This window comes from Saccoglossus kowalevskii, chromosome 20 (genome assembly GCF_978046115.1).
Source record: "Saccoglossus kowalevskii chromosome 20, keSacKowa6.1, whole genome shotgun sequence".
Classification (NCBI taxonomy): domain Eukaryota; kingdom Metazoa; phylum Hemichordata; class Enteropneusta; family Harrimaniidae; genus Saccoglossus; species Saccoglossus kowalevskii.
In genome coordinates, this window is record NC_140660.1 from 21,466,456 (window position 1) to 21,489,897 (window position 23,442).

The following is a 23,442-nucleotide window of genomic DNA, read 5'->3' on the forward strand; positions in this document are numbered from 1 at the left end:
TTAAAATATTCGACCCTAAACACGGTACACGTTAATTAAGTAAATAACACCCTTTTTATGCGTCTTTTTTACTTCAGCTTGAGTACCATAGTTTATTCAGAGCCCCTCCCCCGGGAGAGTATCAGCAATATTAAAAATTACATTCTACCCCAGGTATTGAGAATTTTACTCAATTCTTCCAATAAATCTATAACGATCCTTACTGAGATATACATTGCAATCAATTAACCATGTTGTCTCACACAAAAAATAGAAATCACATAAGCAGGTGTATTGTTTTTCTTCAAATAATATTTAGTCTGTCTAGATCCTCCTTAATTGTATACAACCTGGGAATATTGACAACGCAGCTGACTTCATTAAAATGGTCTTTATAGCCTGGGGTTTATATGAAACATGAATTACTAATATTTTTTTATTGATTGATAACTCAAACCTTTGACATGATACTTGACCAGAAAATAATGAGGGTGGTACAAAAACACATTTATTTGGCCCATTTTATCGTGACATGAAAAGCTCCATTACATTTTATAAGTTAGTCATGCAAATAACAATAAAATTTTATTATAAATTGTAATGTTAAAAATTGTTGTAATTGTTAAAAATAATACTAAATCAGCAGTCATAATGTACAAAGATGAGTAATACGAAGTACATAACTGTGTAATACAAAGTACATAACTGTTTAATACGAAATCCACAAATTTTAGCATTTACTTCTACTGACAAAAAATCTTAAATGTTGTAAAAATGAAAGATATAAAAACATTTTTCCAATCTGTTTTATCCCAGTAAAATTCAATAATTACATTAAACTCTAGTAACCTTTCACAGAATAAACCTGCATATATTTTTCCAAATGTCGATTAAAACCGACAAAAAATATGAAATTATGTTCATTTCGTTCAAAACTACAACAAAATTCATGAAAATAGACAAAATGTTGCAAAAGATTTGGTGAGAAAATTATGGCACCCGAATTATTAATTATGAGCATAATGGATTGAAAATCTTCTAATATATTCATTTCAGAAATTAAGAAATTCAAATTCATTACTATAACCTTTTTAAATTTTGCAAACGAATTTTCATTTGCGATGATGCCTGATAATCTAATAAAAATGTGAATTTCGAATGTTGAAAAAAATGATGACTACTTTAATTAATATATGAAGCCTTATGTGCATGACCCATGATGCAATTCGTATATATACTATATTAATTATAAGTTACTTATAATGATTAGTCTGTAGATTCTGCATAAAAAAAGGAAATGTCTACACAAGCAAAGTATATGGAGGATATAGGTAGCAATGCACAGGTTTCAAGCAAAAAATATAACCGGAAAAACCAAGTCATGTGTGGCATTGTGGGAAACATGATCACACATCAATGTGACGGTATGATGAAAGCAAGTAAAAATTAAAACATAATGTGCACCATATCATATTCAATGTGGAACCAATAGTGACATGTACAACTTATGTAAACAGATTTGTTTACACGAAATACTTTCTTCATGACGAGCACTATCTTTTAACTGTTGGAAAAATATAATATACTTCGAATTTCGTTAAAATTACATACTATAATATTTTTAACTTTTTAATTTTGTCATGAAATCGATATAATTATAATAATTATTGGGTATATTACTACTTTAAATTGAAAAATGGGTTTTGTTTAGAAGGTTGTGAGAGCACGTCTGTCTGTCCCTCGGTGTTTCCCACCAACGTCCACATGTTACTTTATTCAGCTGGACATTTACATGAGTGAGTGACTGAAAGATCACAACAAACCTGTTTAATCTCTATGAAATCGCAACAAACCATGAAGTAAATACTGCAATGATAATTCAGGTCATGCTATTTGAGGAGAGCTCTCACTCCTCCCCCTAACACTGTCACAAGACAAAAGCCACAACTTGTTACTCGCTGGATTCTGATATTTTGAAGAAATTTACTAACATAATCCTAATCACGTGATTAGGTAATGTGTTCACGAGAGCCATTTCTCACTCACTATCCTTTTGGAAAATAAGGTTTTATTTGTTTGCACTGATTTGTATACGGCTATCCTGTCATAGACTATTATGACGTCGACGAACATAAATATAAGATGTACAAGAAAGTAGCAGTTGAAGCGTTCTTATCCTAAAAAATAGAAGCCCAAAATTGTGAAACACTGCTACCTAGTCTTCATGAATCAAGACGCATATGTTTAACCAATTTTAAAAGTTATGTAAGCACTTGATGCACACCAATGACTACATTGATTCATACATGGCATTGTCAACAAAACCCTCCTGTGGTTGGCTGCTATTTTCATAATCATCGGCACCCCCAGCTGACTGGTAAATAGTACACTCTACAAATCCTTCATAATCGCCTGCCGTTTTCTCAGTGGTGCGTGCGCCTCTATTTCCATCCTTTAGTGGGATTGGTGAAGATAAAGCGGCATCATCAACATCGGACTCCCCAGTTGACTGGTAAATGACATTCTCTACAAAACCTTCTTGCTGATTGTTCCCTTCAGATTCTACCAATGACATTCTCCTAGGTGGTACTACAGGCACTTTGTTATCATCATCAACTGACTCGGCATCCACCGGTCCATCTGTTGGCATCGTTTGCGATCTCGCAGAATTTCGCTTGTCAACGAATGCATACATGTCACTTACTTGCGTGGTCGAAATTTCCTCACCAACACGACTTACTTCCATTGTGGTCGGACGTGGATTTACAGTAAAATCGACACTCAGTCTGATAGGAATCAGTTGTTCTATTTGAACATCATCGTATGCAGATACGCTTTCTACCTCAACATTACGATTTCGTGTCAGTCTTGTCTTGGGTTTATTCACACACGCATACATGTTAGCCAGCGTGTCGTCAGCTACAATAATAAGTTCTTCAATTCCAGGATTCCGCTGTTTCTGTACACCAGTTGCAGGTTTCCCATCGTCTGTTACATTTATATCTCGAGAGAAAGGTTCAATAACAGCGATGGTAGGAGTGATATTTTTTTTGTAATTTTTGTCGATCACATCATAGTCAGCCGTGTCGTCAGATGCAAATTCATTCATACCTGGACCATGATCTGCATCTGCACATCCTTCTGTGACGTCAATGTTTCTGTGAGATGTACCATGGGTGTTTTCACCAACCTCCACCAGTTCATGGTCTCTGCTTGTTTTACTTCTGTAAAACGAAATGAAGTTATGTTTTAATAATAACCTTATTATTATCCAAGGTATAATATATATCCTAATGCGATATTTTGATTATACAGCACCGATATGTATTTTTGTTAAATTATATCATTTGGATCTAAGCATGATATAGTGATATTACCTATTTCGCTGACAACGCATCAGTGATATCAAAATTAATATGATTATTGTCATGGTAACAAATGCAGCAACGCCTATACCAATGTACATAGCCATGTTATTATCTGTAAAAGATTGTCACAGTTATAGAACAATACGATCTGTTGTTTAAGGGATTTAACATTAAAATATCAGAAGTCATTGTAGCACAACGACAAATGCCTTTAAATGTGTACACAAAACAACACATATCATGAACATTATCGGAACAAGTAAATATATAAATGAATTGATCTACTTTACGCAATATATTAATTGCTTGGACAATGAGTCAATATACAGTAAATGACCGTCATTGTATCTCATTATATTTCACATAATATTTAAGTAACGTTAGAGAGGCACACGAATATGGTGGAAAATGACATTATGTTAGTTGCCTTGGCGTGAAAATGTCAGTTTTCCGATTCAATTTAAACTATAATTATTCATCAGATAAATTCATTGCAGTAGAGTAAATAACAATTTCAAAATCACCTTTTTTGATTTGTTGCTTTCTATTTGGGTTCTGCATACCACCACTTGTAGACTCACTCGGGTTGGGAGTATTATCGTGACTGCCTGTAAATTCTATACTTGAAGTCTGAATATATTTGTAATGATAGGAAGTACCTATTGGGGCTTGAATTACGTTTTCACAAATTAATGGGATAAAGAAAGAAATATTAAATACATTTATTAATTTTATAAGAATACATGAATGACAAAAACAATGAACGAATATTCCTTATTGTTTCACTCACCAGTTGACTGCAATGTCGTGAGTGAATACTCTTTATGACTTGTAGAATGAGTTACATCAACTGTTCTGTCGAGAATTGTAGTGCTCACCGTGGATATAGCTACCATATATGATGTGGTTGTGATTTAAATAAAACATTTTAATAAAGTTAGTACTAGTATATCACATGCATACATGTTATTCGCATGGTTTAGGTAAATTAAGTTATTAAATTGCTTCAGTTAAGATCAGTGGAATTATAAACTGCATTTTGATATTGTGATTATTATGTTATTGGAATTAAAATCAAACTAACCGGTACATTGTGGTTCTATTCCAACTGACCATGTACCAGAATCCATACATTGTTTAGTTGGTGTACCACCACCACTATGATAGTAACCATTATTGCAATAATAATATACACTATGTGGATAGATGTATGCAGTATTCGTATGGTAGGCATTTAGAAATGATGGTGGTGAACCACAGGGTACAGTTGGAAATAAACACAAGGTTTAGTTCTAAGTACATTCATTTCACACGTGGACTAAATTGCCCGATTATAGGGTAAACAAAAATATAACCATTTTAATTTCCACCTGTGAATAATGTATGTCATTAATGTAATATGGCGGTAAAAATAAATTAGATAGTGTGACATAAGAAATCTGATTATATTTTAATTGTGTAAAGAACTACCGATTACAATGTTAGCGGTTGGGTTAATTTAAACTCGTCGAAACTACATGCATGTAATACAATTCTGTCCAGTAAAAGCTCAAACTCCTAAAAAAATGAATGTAAACAAAACACAGATTTGTCAGGCTTTATACTTTCGATTTCCCAGAAAATCAGCAGTTTGGAAGTGGCTAAACGAGAGTTGTCTGGATCTACCGGTACTAATAACAATTAAACAAAGCTACACACATATGCCGAACAGCTGGCATAGTCGAAGTATGCCCTCACACGTCACGTTTTCTAATTGACACTTTTGACATGAAACATTTGACTACAACCTTTGATATGCGAAATCAACTCATGACACTCGAAATGATGTTACAAATGTTTGCACTGGAATACAGTATAACTGGCAATACTGGTGTTTGATGATGTTGATTTTACGGCATAGTTGATTTGGGAAAATTTAAGTATTTAAGTGTAATAGCATTGCCGGAAACAATGAGTTGTCATAATTTTAGATCAGCGAGGAAACAAGTATCTAAATTATTTTTTTTCTAACTGTATGTCTATATCAGGATGAACGACGCAATGTGCATATGTGAAACATTACACGAATAATAAAATATATTGTACATCTAAATGTAAATGCTATATTTATCATCTCACCTGTACATATAGGTACAATACTATTCCACTGTCCATCATCTTGACATGTTATAACACTTACTCCATTTAATATATAACCAGTTGTACATCTAAATGTAAATGCTATATTTATCATCTCACCTGTACATGTAGGTGCACCACTATTCCACTGTCCATCATCTTGACATGTTATAACACTTACTCCATTCAATATATAACCAGTTGTACATCTAAATGTAATGCTATATTTATCATCTCATCTGTACATGTAGGTACACTACTATTCCACTGGCCATCATCTTGACATGTTATAACACTTACTCCATTAAATATATAACCAGTTGTACATGTAAATGTAATGCTATATTTATCATCTCATCTGTACATGTAGGTACACTACTATTCCACTGTCCATCATCTTGACATGTTATAACACTTACTCCATTCAATATATAATCAGTTGTACATCTAAATGTAATGCTATATTTATCATCTCACCTGTCCATGTAGGTACACTACTATTCCATAGTCCATCATCTTGACATGTTATAACACTTACTTCATTCAATATATAACCAGTTGTACATCGAAATGTAATGTTATATTTATCATCTCACCTGTACATGTAGCTACACTACTATTCCACTGTCCATCATCTTGACATGTTATAACACTAACTCCATTCAATATATAACCATTTGGACATTTAAATGTAATACTGTCGCCAGGATTGAAATAATCAGGAAGTAGAGATGGAGTATTTATCACGTCGGTATACACTGGCTGTCGTTTACTGGTACACTACTATTCCACTGTCCATCATCTTGACATGTTATAACACTTACTCCATTCAATATATAACCAGTTGTATATCTAAATGTAATGCTATATTTATCATCTCACCTGTACATGTAGGTATATTACTATTCCACTGTCCATCATCTTGACATGTTATAACACTTACTCCATTCAATATACAACCAGTTGTACATCTAAATGTAATGCTATATTTATCATCTCACCTGTACATATAGCTACATTACTATTCCACTGTCCATCATCTTGGCATGTTATAACACTTACTCCATTCAATATATAACCAGTCATGCATCTAAATGTAATGGTGTCTCCAGGATTGAAATGATCAAGAAGTGTAGATGGTGCCATTTTCACATGGGAATACACTGGCTGTGGTTTACTGCACTGAGGTAGAGCTAAAATACGCAATACCAGGATTGAAAGAAACGGTAAGTAGAGATGTCTCAGAGTATCACACCGCAAATAGTGTGAGCAAATCGCAATGACACTGCCATCAGCATGTTATTACACGATATTTGTATATCTTCTTATATATACCCGTCATAATATGGAACGTCGGGTTAAGTGGAGATGAAGTCGTCAGCCGATTTGAGTGTATCTCGGGTTTACTACACTGTGATATAGCTGTAGAAACTTCATATTGACAAGTTAAATGTAAAGATGACTTGGTTTCTCAATGATTGAAAAGATCATGAAGTGAAACTGTATTCGTTATCACGGGGGATACATTGAATATCACACTCCAAACACTGGCGGCGCTCTCACATCTATTCCATTCGTTCGGGTTTCACCACTATCACTGTGTTTGCATATCGACGTACAGAATGTAATCAAAGATATTCGAACGAGAGGAACGGAAGTGAGAGCGCCGCATGTATTTGGAGTATAATTGAATATGTTACTGCACTGAAACACAGCTGTCGAAAATACACGTCACCAAGAAAATAAATGTCACGAACATGTATATTAAGGAGAAATATGAAACCCAGACTGCTATGTAATGATAACGGTTTAGTAGTTTCGACGATACCATAACAACCATGCATGTTACCCTGTTTTCAATTACGTGGATATTTATAGGTGACAGTATATTCATTTATTATACTGTATATTAATTTACTGTATATTCAGTATTTAGTACCAACCAATAACATGATAATATATGATTTGTGTAATAATTAATTTATTAAACATGGTTCTATTCAGGCGCAACATAGTGAAAATTAAATAGTATTCACTCTACGCCGTGTTCTTTGCAAACATTAAAATTGTAATATGGTAGACCGGCTTGTATGCTCTCGAGTCAAATACTGTGTTTAATTCTGTCAATGTTTTGGCTCAGTCCAACAAAAATGAAAATTCTAATAATCTGAATAATTACGGACAATATATGCTCTATTCATTAAATATTATTACAGTGCATTACTTAATTGTGCGTTAACTATTGATTTTCATAATCTCATTTTCTGTGCTTAGAGTTAATTACATAATCAATGTCACATTGAATCATTTGCGACTCGATTGAGGACCATGCTTTGTATGTGGTTTAGCAAGTATAGAATCCGATAAAAGGCCAAAGATAGGATACCCATATACAACACTTCAATAGAATATCGATTACATTTTGACGTAAATTCGACAGATAGATAACGATTACTATTTGAGTAAAATTTTCGGAAACATTAGCAGGGGTGAATACATAAATATAACACAACTTTATCAGCATTTCCTATGAATACCCAATACAAAAATGTTCAAAATGATTTACCTTGATATGTCAACGCAAATCCCAAATCTGTGTTCATATCTGAGTTAGAATAAAATTGTAACCATAATATATTTCCAGAACTGTACACTGTCATGCTGGTCCATGCAATCTGTGGCGCCGTCACGTCACTACCGTCTCTTATATCCAGGTGATCACCAGTACTCATCTTAGCCATCAATATACTAAGCTGAATTATATGGTTGTCTTCAACTGTAATCGTCCATAAACAATTCTGGTCACGTGGATACTTGCTGGGGAAGTTTGGGGAATATATATAACCACTATAACCTGTGTGTTGTCCTCCACATGCACCGATAGTAGCTGTAATAATAGAATTGTCGTTGACAAATATTTAATATTCACTATATGCAGGCATCAAACTCAGACAATTTAAAGATATAACACATAGTTAAACAAATAAAATAGATCAATTTGAATTTGAATACAGACAATAAAGCCTTCCTCATTGAAAGAAACGTTCCATTTTGAACGTCCCTTTCCTTACATCAGACTCAGCAGCATTGTAATATGAAAGGGTAAAGTGGCTCAGTGCTCCGAATTGTCATGTAATACATACTTGATGCATACATTATGGCATAGGCCACTTTTTATTGGCATTGTATGTGTCTGAAGGACTACAGATTCCCTAACCCAATGAAAATTGTTTTCTGTTGTGGGGTGACGATTACAGCTGTTAGATTTTAAAAATAACATTTGTCACCTCTCATATTTAAGCTGATCGGAGGTAAGTTGGTCACGTGGAATGGAATAAATCACAGTTTATCTCTGAAATCACGCCGACATTCCTCTAATGGCGTCTGTACATAGGACGAACCACGTGAACACATCGAGCAGGCTGCCGAATTATAAACACATTTGGATTACTGCGATAATCAAAACGATAATGACAGATGCTGAAAACCACGATGTTATTTTACTGCGAGCAGCTGACAAGTCGCGTCCTCTCTAATCGATCTTAATATTTAATTGAATACGTAAATAAACGCACTCAGGTCAACCGAGATATACTTGTCAATGAACACATTGAAAATACTAGTAAGATAAATATCTCCTTGTACAGTGATATTGTCTCGACTATTTTGACAGGTTGTTGAACGTCGCATGTTTTTCTAATGCTCTAATTTGAATATTAAAGAGTGATAACTCTCAGTTATAGTTACTATGATCATTTTAGATTATGCAAATTTTGTTCAAGAGAACATGTATAGCATCTTAGCAATTATTAATATCAATGCAATCAAATTGTTCATACGTGTGTGTAGTGTAAATTTTATATTGTTTAAATTTCAGCAAGTAACGCAAAACGGGAATCACAGACGAAACTAAAGTAGCCGCACGAGATCAAACAGCCACATGTTCATATGCTATTCTTTTTGGAAATTTAATTTGGAAATTCACTAAATAAACTTACTATCATAGACATCTAATTGATAATCACCACCACATCCTTGTATGTAAGGGGCGGTACCAGTATCTCCACTACATTGTTGGGTACCGTAGGATACATATTCGTTGATCATCTCACCAGGCACAGCTTCGCCGTTTTGTTGATAATCAGTGTCGTCATCACCACAGTAACATTCATCTGCACTGGCAAGTACTGCTACTAGTTTAGAGTTGTCTCTACATATCTGGATGCATCCTTGAATTGTGGTAATTGAGTTTCCAATAGTGTACATGTTTGATGTTGTTTGGAATATTCTGTTTGGATTTCCTTCTTTGTAACGACCTAGAAAACCTGGAACTAAAATGAAATAGTATGGAATTTATTTCATTTCAATGACCTCATTGTTAATGAATAATAATTTTTTCACTGATATATGTAACCAAATGTGTTTACATTTATATTGTAACCTCACTCGTTGAATGACAGTTGTAATATAAATTTGTCTGTGTTGAGTTGTGAACAAACTGTTCACATTTAATACCTTTAGTACATATCAGAAATAGTTTAGCATTTGCTAATTCCAGACATATTTCGAGGAAATAACTTGGAAAAAAAATACTTAGATGTTCGACCGTAATTTATTTGTTTGCATATTCCACAGCTGTAGCAAGTACAATTTCTGAAGTACGTGCACCATTGATACCTGAGATACCGGGTAATACCGGAGATAACATGTGGCATTGATTAAAGCAATATTAATATTTGTTCTCACAATGTTCTGACATTGCCGATATAGTCTATCTTCCGTTCACCGTAAAGTCACGCGTTATAAGAGAAACCAAACGTACAACAAACAGGAAAACTAATGTCATAGCGGCGTAGTTGCGTCAAAACATCGCCTATTTTAGATGTATTTTCACTCTTAATAGTGTGATATATACATTTTATAATGGTCAACTTTGATGAAGTAAGAGATGTCGGAACGCAATATTCCTCTTAATCTCTGACAGATTGAAATTTTGCCATTACAAAAATAGGAATTCATTTTCAAAATCAAATCATTCGAACCGCATCTTTCATAAATTATGTGAGACCTGACAGTGAAAGAAGTATTACCTATTAGAAAAATTTAGTAGCGCTTATTACGCCAACGCGTACTATAATGTATCAATGACGTCGCGGTTCGGCGTAAATACGCAAATTAGAACGTCAAACATGGCTGCTACAGGGTGAGTAAAAACATTACGCTGCAGTGGTTTTTAAATTATTCCGAGTAACCTGTAAATATCACCCACAGTTCAACTTTTAAAATATCTCACAATGATATTTGATATTAACACCCCTTCTATTGTGGGCATGCGTAGGTTGGCAACTGTGTATTTTTCTCGTATTGGAGAATAAAAAGACAATATTTTTCTTTGATAATTCCTTGAAAAGGAAGATTTTTAATTCATACAATATGACATTGGCTTAAAAACAGCCAAGAAATAAATGTTTTGATTTTTAGTTCGTAAATATGATTTTCAATTTCCTACTCAACGTACAATCAATTTATAATACTTAGAATACATAATACACTCTTAACATAAATCATACCATCAGAACAATTATAAAAGCCACACGTTTCTGATTGTGACATATTTAGTCAACCTCACTCAAATTAACTCCAAATTATTAAGTTTTCCCCCACAGATTTCGAGAGAACTGGAAGTCGTAAATCCCATAGAAAACAAATAGTTCAAGCAATCTTAAATCAAATCGTGTAAAATGCCCCATACAGTTCAGAGGCGTTTATTTACAATTTATAAGTACTTACAATAGCAGGTAACTCCAGCATATTTATCTTGACAATTATTACAAGACCCAGTACTAGGTATTGTACAATTATTAAGTGACGTGTCTGATACGTCACAACTGATATCACATACACTCACTGGTAGATTACTGACACCATATTCACTGTTACTCCACGTCCACATTACATCTACAAAACCTAGAATCGAACAAACATTACATTGCCAATGGAGAATAAACAACATGATATGTCTATGGGAATGGAATAATTGTACAATAGATAAAGTAACAGTATCTGTTAACCCATCTTTCTAAAAAGAAAGCATACACAAATATTCAGTTTACCTAATTGTTTACACACAACCCGTGCTTCCATCGAATCCCATTTCTGTACATTCATTGCACATACCAATCCCCATTCACCATTGTCTCTTCGTACCTCTACTCTTCCTTCAAATGGTGTCACACCTCCTGATAGTCTTACATCAACTGAAACATAGAAAACTTGTGTAATAAAATAACATATACATAACTCATATAATATAACTGTATAACGCAACAAACAGGAAATTACGGACTCATGACATTGGTGTGCGATTTTCAGAATGTTCTTAGACCCGGAAGCGCATGCAAGCAATATTGACTGACGATTTAAGTTTATGTTCACATCTAATTCAAGGTACTAAATAATAGTAATATAAGTTTCATTAACACAAGTGTGGTGGCAAGGAAGAACAGTATATATCTTGTTCTCAAAGTCTTAAACATAGTGTAGTTGAAATAATATAACCAATCATACAAAAAAGTTCAAAGGACCGATAACAATTGACAAAACTATACAACCCGTGTGTTGTGTTGTGTAGATTCCTCGGGAATATAAGCCACCAGCAGTGAAGACCAAAACAGTGAACTAAAAAGATCAGTTAATTCCAAACATCGGCATTCTGTGTCGACATATTATTGTCCATTGTTACGAGTGATGTCTAGTTCAGTTTTGAGAAATTCCAATGTTAACTGAAATTCTGGGATCAATAACAATGTGATATTAAAAGTAGTCGACATGACATGTGACCTCATTTAGGGGATAGTAGCGTAGTTACAGAGCGCGAGGATTCGTACCTGAAATAGTCTACGTTGCGGGTTTTTTTCAAATTTGGAAATATAAATAGTTCATGTCAATAAAAGTGAAATCATTACTAGTGTAATGGAATGTGGAGACCACTCCCCGTTGAATATTCATTGATATACTTGAATGCGGAAGTGAGGAAACGGTGAAAAACTTAACTAATTTACACACCGTGTAGTTGGGTGGGTATAAATACGGTAACTAAAACACTTCAGCACAACATAGTTATTACTTTCACAATGTTTTAGCTTTAACAGCGATACTGCGTTTAGAAATAGTGCACCATAATAATTCAACAAATATTTTACTTCCTCATACGGATTCACGTTCCCAACAAAGTGAAAAATACTAACACGATTGTAAAATATAAATAATACAAAGTATTACCTTGTGCATGTACTACAGATATACATACATATATGACGGTTAATAAAAGTGAATACACACGTAATATCGTCATAATTATTACACTGTACAGTACTGAAGTCACACCAAGGTATTATAACCACAGTTCGTATTTACTCTACCAACAATAGAAAATGGATTGGTGCTATTCTTATGTTAATATACATTCTCTTTGACATGTCTCGCCTTGCTGGCAGTTTTTCAAGGTTATGGGGTAGACGGTACATCGTCTTTATGACTCCCGGCTTCGGGTAAACACGTACGTGTTGTATGCAGTGTTAATTTTAGTTATCTGACATATCGTTGACAATTTAAAATGTTCCGTCAGCTTTCCTGATCAGAACGATATAATATTTATAAGGAAATATACATTTATTTATTATTGAATTTTTGTAGGAAATTTTTTTTCATCGTTGATACTTGTCTACTGATGTCACTCTAAATAAAAGTGATTGCCGCTACCTTCATTGAAAACTTGGTTGGGGAATCTCTTTGTGTCATCTAACGCTGTACGATAAACGATGTTATGTGTTTCATCATCATCGACCATGGAATACTGTACAATGCTGGAATTAGTGTATATCATTACATACAATATCATGTAAATATCTGTTTGTCATTTTGTGGATGAATGCAGCCTTGTTTAGTCATGACACTCACCAAGCATTGTAAAAAAAATGTCTGTTTCAACACACATGTTTTAGTAATTGTCGAAATAAATAAATATCATCGCTACTCACTATCAAATAATCTACGCGGTGAATGATATAGTTGAATTATCATCAATAAAAGTTGGGTAACGTTTTCACATATTTTGCTATAACAATTCTAGAAGCTCTTCGTTGTTACAATAGTCGTTACATTAGACTTAAAAAACGCCGCCCATATGCGTCTCTTAGCAACCTGTATTGGTTTATCATTGGTTGAGACTATTTAACATATAGGAAAAACAGATTATTGACGCTACATTTTGAATCGACATAGAATTTCACGATATGTGTTTATGATTTGTTATGATTCGTTACCTGAAAGAACTAATTATGTATTTTTTTTTTCATTTCAAACTTCTGTTCAACAAATCAGTAATTTCGCCTGTTCCAGGCAATTTATGTAACATAAAACAAATATACCCTGCCTATTGACTGTACACACATACACACGTGTATGGTAATTAATTAATGTGATTGCAATCCAGTCGTGTCTTGAAAAACATATAATGTGATATGACGTGAACCAGCGTACATTGGGTAAAAGTGTACAATGGAAAGTGAGACGAGGTGTTGACCTTTGACACTTGGCTATATGCCACATACACGAGGTACGAAATACTGAACAAACTATTCAGAGTTCGATGACACTACGTGAAAGCTGGTGGTGCCTCGTGTAAAATCCTTGAAAGTCACACATACTCGTAATACGGGGGTAATTCAATATAAATTAATTAATTTAGTGTTTATTGCCCTTGAACAGTGTTTTTAATTATCTGCCAACCAGGAAGGCCGCCCATTGTAAAACTTTGAATCCTTTGATATTTTGTGATTTGTGATTACGCATATGGAAGAGTGCTGTAATTGGGATTGAATTAATAATATTAATTAATCATACTCATTTCTGAAGCAGTAATAAACTTCCATATTTGTATAATTATGAACAGAGATTGCTATTTTCAATGCAGCTACAAAAGGTTATTTGAATAGGGGGTCGGCCTGGCGGACCCCCTATCTCTACATATAAATTAGCAGTTGTGAAGCCTTAGTCCCTGTCACAAGACATGGCCCCATTATAGAACTTTCTCACCCAGTTAATAGTTAATTAGGCCCTAAAATTAACATCCGTCTTAATCAGGATTATTGTCCTATTAGTGACTTGTCCTGAGTAGTTTTGCCAACTTTCGACTGTTCAGTTTGTGCGGTAGACCGCCAGGTGTCAAAGGTACACCGATTATATTGTATGCGTATTGTATGCGATTATATTGTACACCGATTATATTGTATGCGGGTTAACAATACATCGCACTATGTGTTTCACGAGACAACGCTTGATTGCAAACATATTAATCACCATGCATGTGTGTATATCCACAGTCTATGGACAAGGTATTGTTTTCATTGAGAATTATCTGTTTTGAGAATCATTTGTTGTAATTATAGCACCAGCTCTTGTACAGTGACAGTACTTCCTTATTTATTTTTCACTGAATATGCAGGTATTTATTTAAGAATACGACCTAATGTAATACAAAAGTCATTGACCCATGGCTAGGTATGTCCGTGAAAACGCCAACCACGATGTACGTATAATTGTTCATATAAATTATCCAATAACATTCAAAACTGCTTTTCAAAAAAATCAAATAGGAAGATAGTTCTTTGACCTCTAAAAAGATGTGAAAAACTGTTAAAACAGAAAGTCTCGACCTTATGATTACGACAGACCATTGACATATGTATTGGCTCCACTCGCCCTAATAGTGTGTCTTATTCTACATATTTTCATTTTGCGAACATACTCATCTGCATAATGAATCCATAATGACTTATATTACGTTGAATCACATTGAGGATGGTCGACAAGGGCTATTTTCGTAAGTTGTAAACAATTGTTTTTATTTTCGTAATAATGTAATTTAAAAAAGTTAAAAATAACGTAAATTTGTAGACATGGGCAAGGTGTGAAATATTATCAGCTATTTTATTCGTTCGTAATTTGTGCAAAGATATTATTATGTTTTAAATAAAAAAGAGCCTGCTTCAAGGTTAAAAGAAATACAGGACTGGGCGGCCTTGTTTTATCGATTATCTTAGGTTTCAGTTGGGATTTTAATGACTAACATATTTAGGAAAACAAGTTACTACACTGACTACATGCTATTACCATATTAATATCTGAATGCGCATGTAATGTTTGACCATTTAAATAAGGAACAATTTTACACACATGCAATGAAGCCATTCAACCATACGTGTGTTCTATGTTTCAGTTGACGTGAGACTATCAGGAGGTCACACACCATTTGAAGGGAGAATAGAGATAAGAAGAGATAATGGTGAATGGGGATTGGTATGTGCAATGAATTCACAGAAATGGGATTCGATTGAAGCACGGGTTGTATGTAAACAGTTAGGTAATATGATAAATTGAATATATATATGCAATATTGTCACTTTATTTTTCTATATAGTAGAATATTATTCATGTTATATTCTAGACATGTGAACTTGCTTTTGTTATCAATCGATAATTAATATGCATTCGATTATAGGTTTTGTAGATGTAATGTGGACGTGGAGTAACAGTGAATATGGTGTTAGTAATCTAACAGTGAGTGTTTGTGATATCAGTTGTGACGTATCAGCCACGTCACTTAATGATTGTACAATATCTAGTACTGAGTCTTGTAATAATTGTCAAGATACACAAGCTGGAATTACCTGCTATTGTGAGTATTTATAAATTGTAATTATTGCTCCTGTCATATGATTGGTGATAATATTGGTTAAAATCAGTGGTTGGTGTAATAGTGTCATTATACATCAACAATGGCATTGCAGATGGTGATTTCTTGAAATAATACAAGACAAGTTGTGGTGTAGCTGGCCACAATTCCTTGCGGCAAACTTTAAAGCAGACGGCTCAAAAGTATATAAAGTGGAATGGAGATAACTAAATTGAGATTAAGCACGTTATGTTTTTTTTTATATAAATTATTCATATGTATTGATTCATGAATATTCTAAATCGATTATAAGTTGAGGAATGGCAATTTACATAAAAACATACATTACATGGCCTTTTTCGCAATGCCATGCTATGTGAATTAAATTTGTTGTGGACATTAAATATAAGATATATTGAAAAATGTCACTCTGTCCTTCGACATTCATTCAACACGTGCCTAGTGTCTATTTACGTTTCAATGATGTGTACATAACAAAGTAAGACTAATTCAGCAAAATGCTCCTACATATTTACTTTTTTCAATGTGTACAAGTTCATCTTTGACATTTTGGGACTACAAGGTCATAGATGATAAAATAAATCCGAAAATCGGTCAACCAACTAATTGAAGTTCAAAACCAATTACTCGCTCTAATTTCACATTACAAGGTAACAATAACATACTTAACCATGGTCCATGCAAAAGTCGTATAGCGAATATATATTTTGTGAACACAAAACAACTACACCTAAAATACATAGATACAAATCACAAAACATGGTCAAACCAGTAGAAGAAATACTACATGAACCCCAAAGTATAAAACCAAAAGATGATGTATCGGAAAGAGCAAACATATGTGACATCCGTCATCTACTATTTGAAATAATAATCTGCATCCGCTGAGTGACATTGATGTCATCCAAAATAATCTGTGTAATAATGTTATTATATTCAACCACAAGCTCATTATAATATAAACGCCACCCAGTCACATTAGTATGACAACGTCAACTTATTCCTTATAATATCAACAATTTCTGATCGTCCATTGACTTTTCATAAATTAAACTAACTGAATTTACATTTTTGGATTAAATTAACCATTCGTACATTCTAACACTGGAATATTTTAACTGATATACTACCTGTGCCGAATATTAAGTCTCAAGTCTATTGAGTTTATATCTACCACGCTGAATTGTATTATAGTTCCAGGTTCTCTATGTCGCTACAAAGACGGTATAGAACTAAACAGAACATTCCAACCATCATCAGACATGTACACTTATGGAAACTCTATTCATCAATCAACACAATTACGACAATGTCACCCACACTGAAGCTAAGAAACCTTAGTCATTAAAATTAAATTAATCACATACTATTACATTTTAGTTCCAGGTTTTCTAGGACGTTATAAAGAAGGAGATTCAAACAGAATATTCCAACCATCATCAAACATGTACACTCATGGAAACTCTATTACCACAATTCAAGGATGCATCCAGACATGTAGAGACAACTCTAAAACAATAGCAGTACTTGTCAGTGCAGATGAATGTTACTGTGGTGATGACGACACTGATTACTGGCAATACGGTGAAGCTGTGCCTGGAGAGATGATCAACGAATATGCATCCTATGGTACCCAACAATGTAGTGGAGATACTGGTACTGAACCTTACATACAAGGATGTGGTGGAGATTACCAATTAGATGTCTATGATAGTAAGTTATTTTTTTGGATCTCTATTTGTAAAAGGGGCAAATGTATGAATTAATTTCATGAAAACAATGTTAATTAAATGTAAAGACAATTAACAAACTACGCAGGCATTGGTCACTTGTGCTGCCAATCACTCAGCCGGTATATAATGACACAATAACACTGATTGTATCCAATCTTATCACCAATCATACTAAACTCCTTCCACGTTTGTCGAATCCAAAGCGATGTTTCAACGTCATTGCGACGTCATTCTCCTTTCTTTGTCTTGTCACGGGAAGAGTGACATAAGTTAATTAGAAATAAATAGGCAGGTTTAGGGTTCAACTTCTTTAAATATATGAGTTGATGGTAGAATTAGAACAAAGTTATACACTCATTTGCATATCAGTAGAATAGTGGTATGTCTACAGTGATTTTTTCCCATTTTGATCAACACAAAAACGTCTACATTATTCGTAATACATAATCCGTTCCTTAACACGTTGTAAATCGAATTACGTGCCTATAGTTTAACTGTATGGTAATCGTAAATTAAGTTAAATATGTTAAAATTAATTCTGTTAAAGCTACCATTGGTGCTTGTGAAGGACAGTACACTGGTAACAGTGGTTATATATATTCCCCAAACTTTCCTGGCAAGTATCCAAGAGACCAGAATTGTATATGGACGATTACAGTTGGAGACAACCATACAATTCAGCTTGGTATATTGATGGCTAAGATACGTATTGGTGATTACCTGGATATAAGAGATGGTGATGAAGTAACGGCACCACAGATTACATGGCACAGCATGATAGTGTACAGTTCTGGAAATATATTACGGTTACAATTTTATTCTAATTCAGATATGAACACAGACTTGGGATTTGCGTTTACATATCAAGGTAAATCATATTGAACCCATTTGTAATGTACCATTTATAAGAAATGCTGATATAGTTGCGTTAAATTTGTGTATTCACCCATGCTAATGTTTCAGTTTTACTCGACTGATAATTGATATAGCTAGGTATCTGTCAAATTTACGTCATTTTAAATTTAATCGACATTCAAGGATCCTTCATTTTCAATCCCCGCATTTCTCCCGGACCATATACGTTGCAAATGATTCTTTGTAACTTTGATTATCTAATTAACTCCACGCATAGAAAATGAGATTATTAAATGACAATGATTAATTAACGCCCAATTAGACCGTTGATAAACATTGATACCGTCATGATATGTCAGATTATTAATTTTTTATTACGGTTAGACTGCGCCAACATATTGCCAGAGTTTAAACGCAATATTTGACTGGAGAGCGTTCAAACCGGTCTATTATATTATAATTTCAATATTTGCAAATAACATGGCGAAGAGTTTTAATTTTTAATTATTATTAATTTTCACCACGTTGCACCCAACTGGAACCATGTGTGACAAATTAATTATTACACGAATCTATTATATTTTGTTTATTGGTTGGTACTTTGTGAATAATTTATATAGCATGCCATTATAAGCAATCGAAAGTAAGTTTGAACCTCGATCATGAAACTGGCACGTGTTAACTGTATTTTCATAATAGTAATAAGCCACTCATTACTATCAATAGTAATAAATATCAATCGATTGTTGTTATGTTCAATACGAATGTGTATAACTGTGTATCAAGATTCTTCGGCATGGTACATACAATATAGATTGATGAAATTGAATTAATTGTTTGTAGACAGCAGGAATTGTACTAACATGGACGAGATCTTTGCTTTTATGAGCTTACTCAGAATGTATTTGCACTGTGTCAACTCTGTCATCGGTGAATATACTGTCACCTAAAAAATATCCACGTAATTGAAAACGGGGTACTATGCATGATTTTGATGGTCTCGTTGAAACTACTGAAACATTACCATTCCATAGCAGTCTGTTTTACATTTTTATTTTGTTGCTATCATGTGTATTTTTGACATCCCTATCTCAGTGCAGTACCATATTCAATGTATCCCGTATCAATTTTCAATTCATGATCTTTTCAATCAGTGAGAAACCATTTCTGGTGACATGTCAATGTGAATTCTCCACAGCTATATCACAGTGTAGTAAAGCCGAGATACACTCAAATCGACTGATTACGGTGTAATAATCTGAGACATCTCTACTTACTGTTTCTTTCAATCCTGGTTTTGTGTATTTTGAAAAGCTCAACCTCAGTGCAGTAAACCACAACCAGTGTATTCCTATGTGATAACGACTCCATCTCCACTTCTTGATCATTACAATCCTGGAGACAGCATTACATTTAGATGTACAACTGGTTATATATTGAATGGAGTAAGTGTTATAACATGTCAAGATGATGGACAGTGGAATAGTATTGTACCTACATGTACAGGTGAGATGATAAATATAGCATTACATTTAGATGTACAACTGGTTATATATTGAATGGAGTAAGTGTTATAACATGTCAAGATGATGGACAGTGGAATAATTAAACATATCTCAGTTAAAAATACATAGTGATTTAAATTTGCCCACATCTTGTGTCCATGCACCACGCTTGTCTCCCCATATAATCTGGTTATTTGCAGTGAATATTTCAATTGTAAAATTGAAATGTTCATCAAATGAACTATTTGTTGGGTTATCTTGTTTTATGTTATTTGTCTGTGCTACAGTCAGTGTGTTTCTGGTCTATTATATGGTATATGGCGCTTCATTTGTTAAACGGGGACTACAGCGAATACTACACAAAACTAATTTTCGCAATCATCTTCCTAAACAACTTCGGATCATATATTAGGCGTTGTTTTATATTTAACGCGTTGCATTGTTTAGAATCTTGACACACACATAAATCGACATTCTTCATTTCTTTCAATTGTACGAATTAATATCAGTATTTAATTGAAAAACAGTATTTAATTGGAAAACTAGAATCACGCAGCCTTCTTAGCCCTTTAATAAATGTTAGTGTCGAGATTTAAAATTATGCTTTGAAAAAGTATTATGAGGCCTTCTCTACTATTTTAGTAGAATACGTAAACTAAAACAAAGTTCATGATACTACCAGGATAAAATTGTTCTTCTGTTTAATTCATATTTACTAAGTGTTAAACATTCAATGCATGTTTTGATATACAACACCATGAAGCCATTGGGGCATGGTTTATCAATAAATAGTGTTGTTGGGTGATTAAAATATCGAGTACATGATTTTGTAATTACACGTACATATAGTGCTTCCATAAAATAGGTTTTATTTTAACATACTTTAATATGCTAAAGAATGAAATGCTGAATGCTCAATATAATACAAAGGGGTTGATTTACTAACATTTATGGTGTATTGGGGGACGATATAGTTACCAGGTAATACGTAACACTAAAGATGAATTCCATAGTGTAAACTTGACTGTAACTTTTTTGTATTTTCAGCTGTGTCTTGTGGTGTCCCACCATCATTTCCAAATGCCTACCATACGAATACTGAATATACCTATCCAAATACTGTATACTATTATTGCAATGATGGTTACTATCATAGTGGTGGTGGTACACCATATAAACAATGTCTGAATTCTGGTAGATGGTCAGTTGGAATGAAACCACAATGTACAGGTTAGTTTAATTTTTGATATTCAATTTGTGAAGGGGTGGTGGTCGTCGCGCATAGCGTGTTAGAATTTCGTGTAAACAAATGTATTCTACACACGCTGTATAAGTCCCCTATTACATGAAAGGCGGCACGGCGACCCCTGCCTTTAAGTTGAAACACTTAGTACGCACAATATGTATGTGTATAAATCAAAAGTTTTTCATAGTTTTAAAGAGGGTGTCATCATAATGTAAGTCATATAAATTTTTGTTGTGTAACACAGTAAAGTGTATTTCTATATGACGTCAAAATTGATGCAAATTATGTATAATTTCCAAATAACATGTAGCTGACAATTTTGATAATTTCTCACTAAGGCGTTTTACATCAATGTACAAAAGCTTGTCATTTGCAGTGCAGTGTGACGCATTACTGACGCAAACAAATGTTTTGTGACGAAACTGTTTGTCAGCTGAGTTTTGCAAATTCACTTGTGTGTTATTGACACAACAGAAAATCCTACATTGATAAAGTGACCTTGAAAACATCTTACTATAGTTTATATAGGAATTTGTAATTAAACAAAATAAGTGTAAAAACGAAGAAACTCATGGACAAAATTTTTGTTTAGGCTGGCTGACTCAACTTGGGATTCCAAGTAACAATACAAAATCAGTCCTGTCCTGCGCTGATCTTAGCTGTGGTCAATCATCATTCAGTATTTCTGTTTTAAATGTTACCATTGATGATAATTATATTTGATATTCACATATTGCATGAAGAAAGTGACTATTTACGTTCAGTGTCCCATGGTTTCCTTTTGTATGTAAATTATAAAATATATATATTCTCCATAAACATGTTTATTGTGTTTTAGCTATAACCAGTAAACCTACTTCTCCGCCCAGTACTGCTGATAGAAATGAGATAATTCGAACTACTCGACAAAACGAGCTCAGTGATGAATCTACAGGTAAGACAATTTCCTCACTCCACTCATTTCGTAATTTGCAGATTTTATGAAAACTATTTACTTGTATATTGCGTGTATTTTCCTTGTTGACAATGTAAAAATGTGAACATGATTTGTAACTTACATGGAAATAAATAACACATCGACTTGATTTGCAAAAAATATTCTTACGACTTTATCTTAGGTACTGTAGGAACTGGGGATACAATAAAAAACAGTTCGACACCGAGCGAGGAAAGCACAGTTATTCGTGATACTACATTCAAACCAAATGTATCATTAGGTGAGAATGCGGAAGAGATATACATAAGTGATCAGTGTAATCAGAAAGGTAATACGACTATCAAATCTAAAAGAGAGATTTAGTCATCAACATACCATGTATTTATAATATACATGTATGTCTCTATGTCGGTGTTAAATCTGGGTATACGACATGTTACGAAAGAAGCGTAGTGGAAGGGACGATTACACTGTAGAGATACCTGGTTCGACCCAATGAAATATACAGTACATTACAGATAGTCGAGTTTTATTCATCCAAACGGTCAACTGAAGTCACGCTACGCTGTCCTCTTCTAGAAAATCTTAACAATTCTCCAATAATACTGTAATCGTTGTCATAATAACGTCATTACCAGGGATATGTCTCGAAAGTTAAAGCATTTCGAAATTGCTACAACTGAATGCAATTAGTTAGCAATGTATTTATAAAATTCTTGTAATATGTGTTTATTATAGTTAGCATGAACCTGCAAATTGTTGTACCTAAATAATGCTGCAAAGTCATGTGAACAAAATGTGCATACGTGATGGGATAATATAATAACAATGTGGCGTGGCATTGGTGAACTATTTGTAATCATGGAATACTTAAATTATTGCAAGCTATGCACGGAGAAAAAAAATACATGCAAGGTGTTGCAGAAAAAATGTACAGACTGGACC

The 23,442-nt window shown here is 33.7% G+C and overlaps 2 protein-coding genes across 2 annotated transcripts; both read right to left on the bottom strand.

Moving 5' to 3' along the window:
* Nucleotides 1-401: 401 nt before the first annotated feature.
* On the bottom strand, nt 402-4,243 carry LOC146730136 (uncharacterized). The gene is made up of 4 exons (XM_085494450.1): nt 4,138-4,243; nt 3,872-3,955; nt 3,357-3,459; nt 402-3,203 (listed from the first exon to the last, which is right to left on the bottom strand). Exons 1-4 carry the CDS (start codon nt 4,241-4,243, stop codon nt 2,270-2,272), a joined length of 1,227 nt encoding a protein of 408 aa, XP_085350576.1. The 3' UTR covers nt 402-2,269.
* A 1,961-nt stretch (nt 4,244-6,204) lies between these two features.
* On the bottom strand, nt 6,205-12,876 carry LOC144355704 (scavenger receptor cysteine-rich domain-containing protein DMBT1-like). The gene is made up of 6 exons (XM_085494451.1): nt 12,747-12,876; nt 11,579-11,722; nt 11,256-11,432; nt 9,464-9,796; nt 8,032-8,352; nt 6,205-6,658 (listed from the first exon to the last, which is right to left on the bottom strand). The coding sequence occupies exons 1-6, from the start codon at nt 12,817-12,819 to the stop codon at nt 6,414-6,416; spliced, it is 1,293 nt and encodes a 430-aa protein (XP_085350577.1). The 5' UTR covers nt 12,820-12,876; the 3' UTR covers nt 6,205-6,413.
* Nucleotides 12,877-23,442: the final 10,566 nt, after the last annotated feature.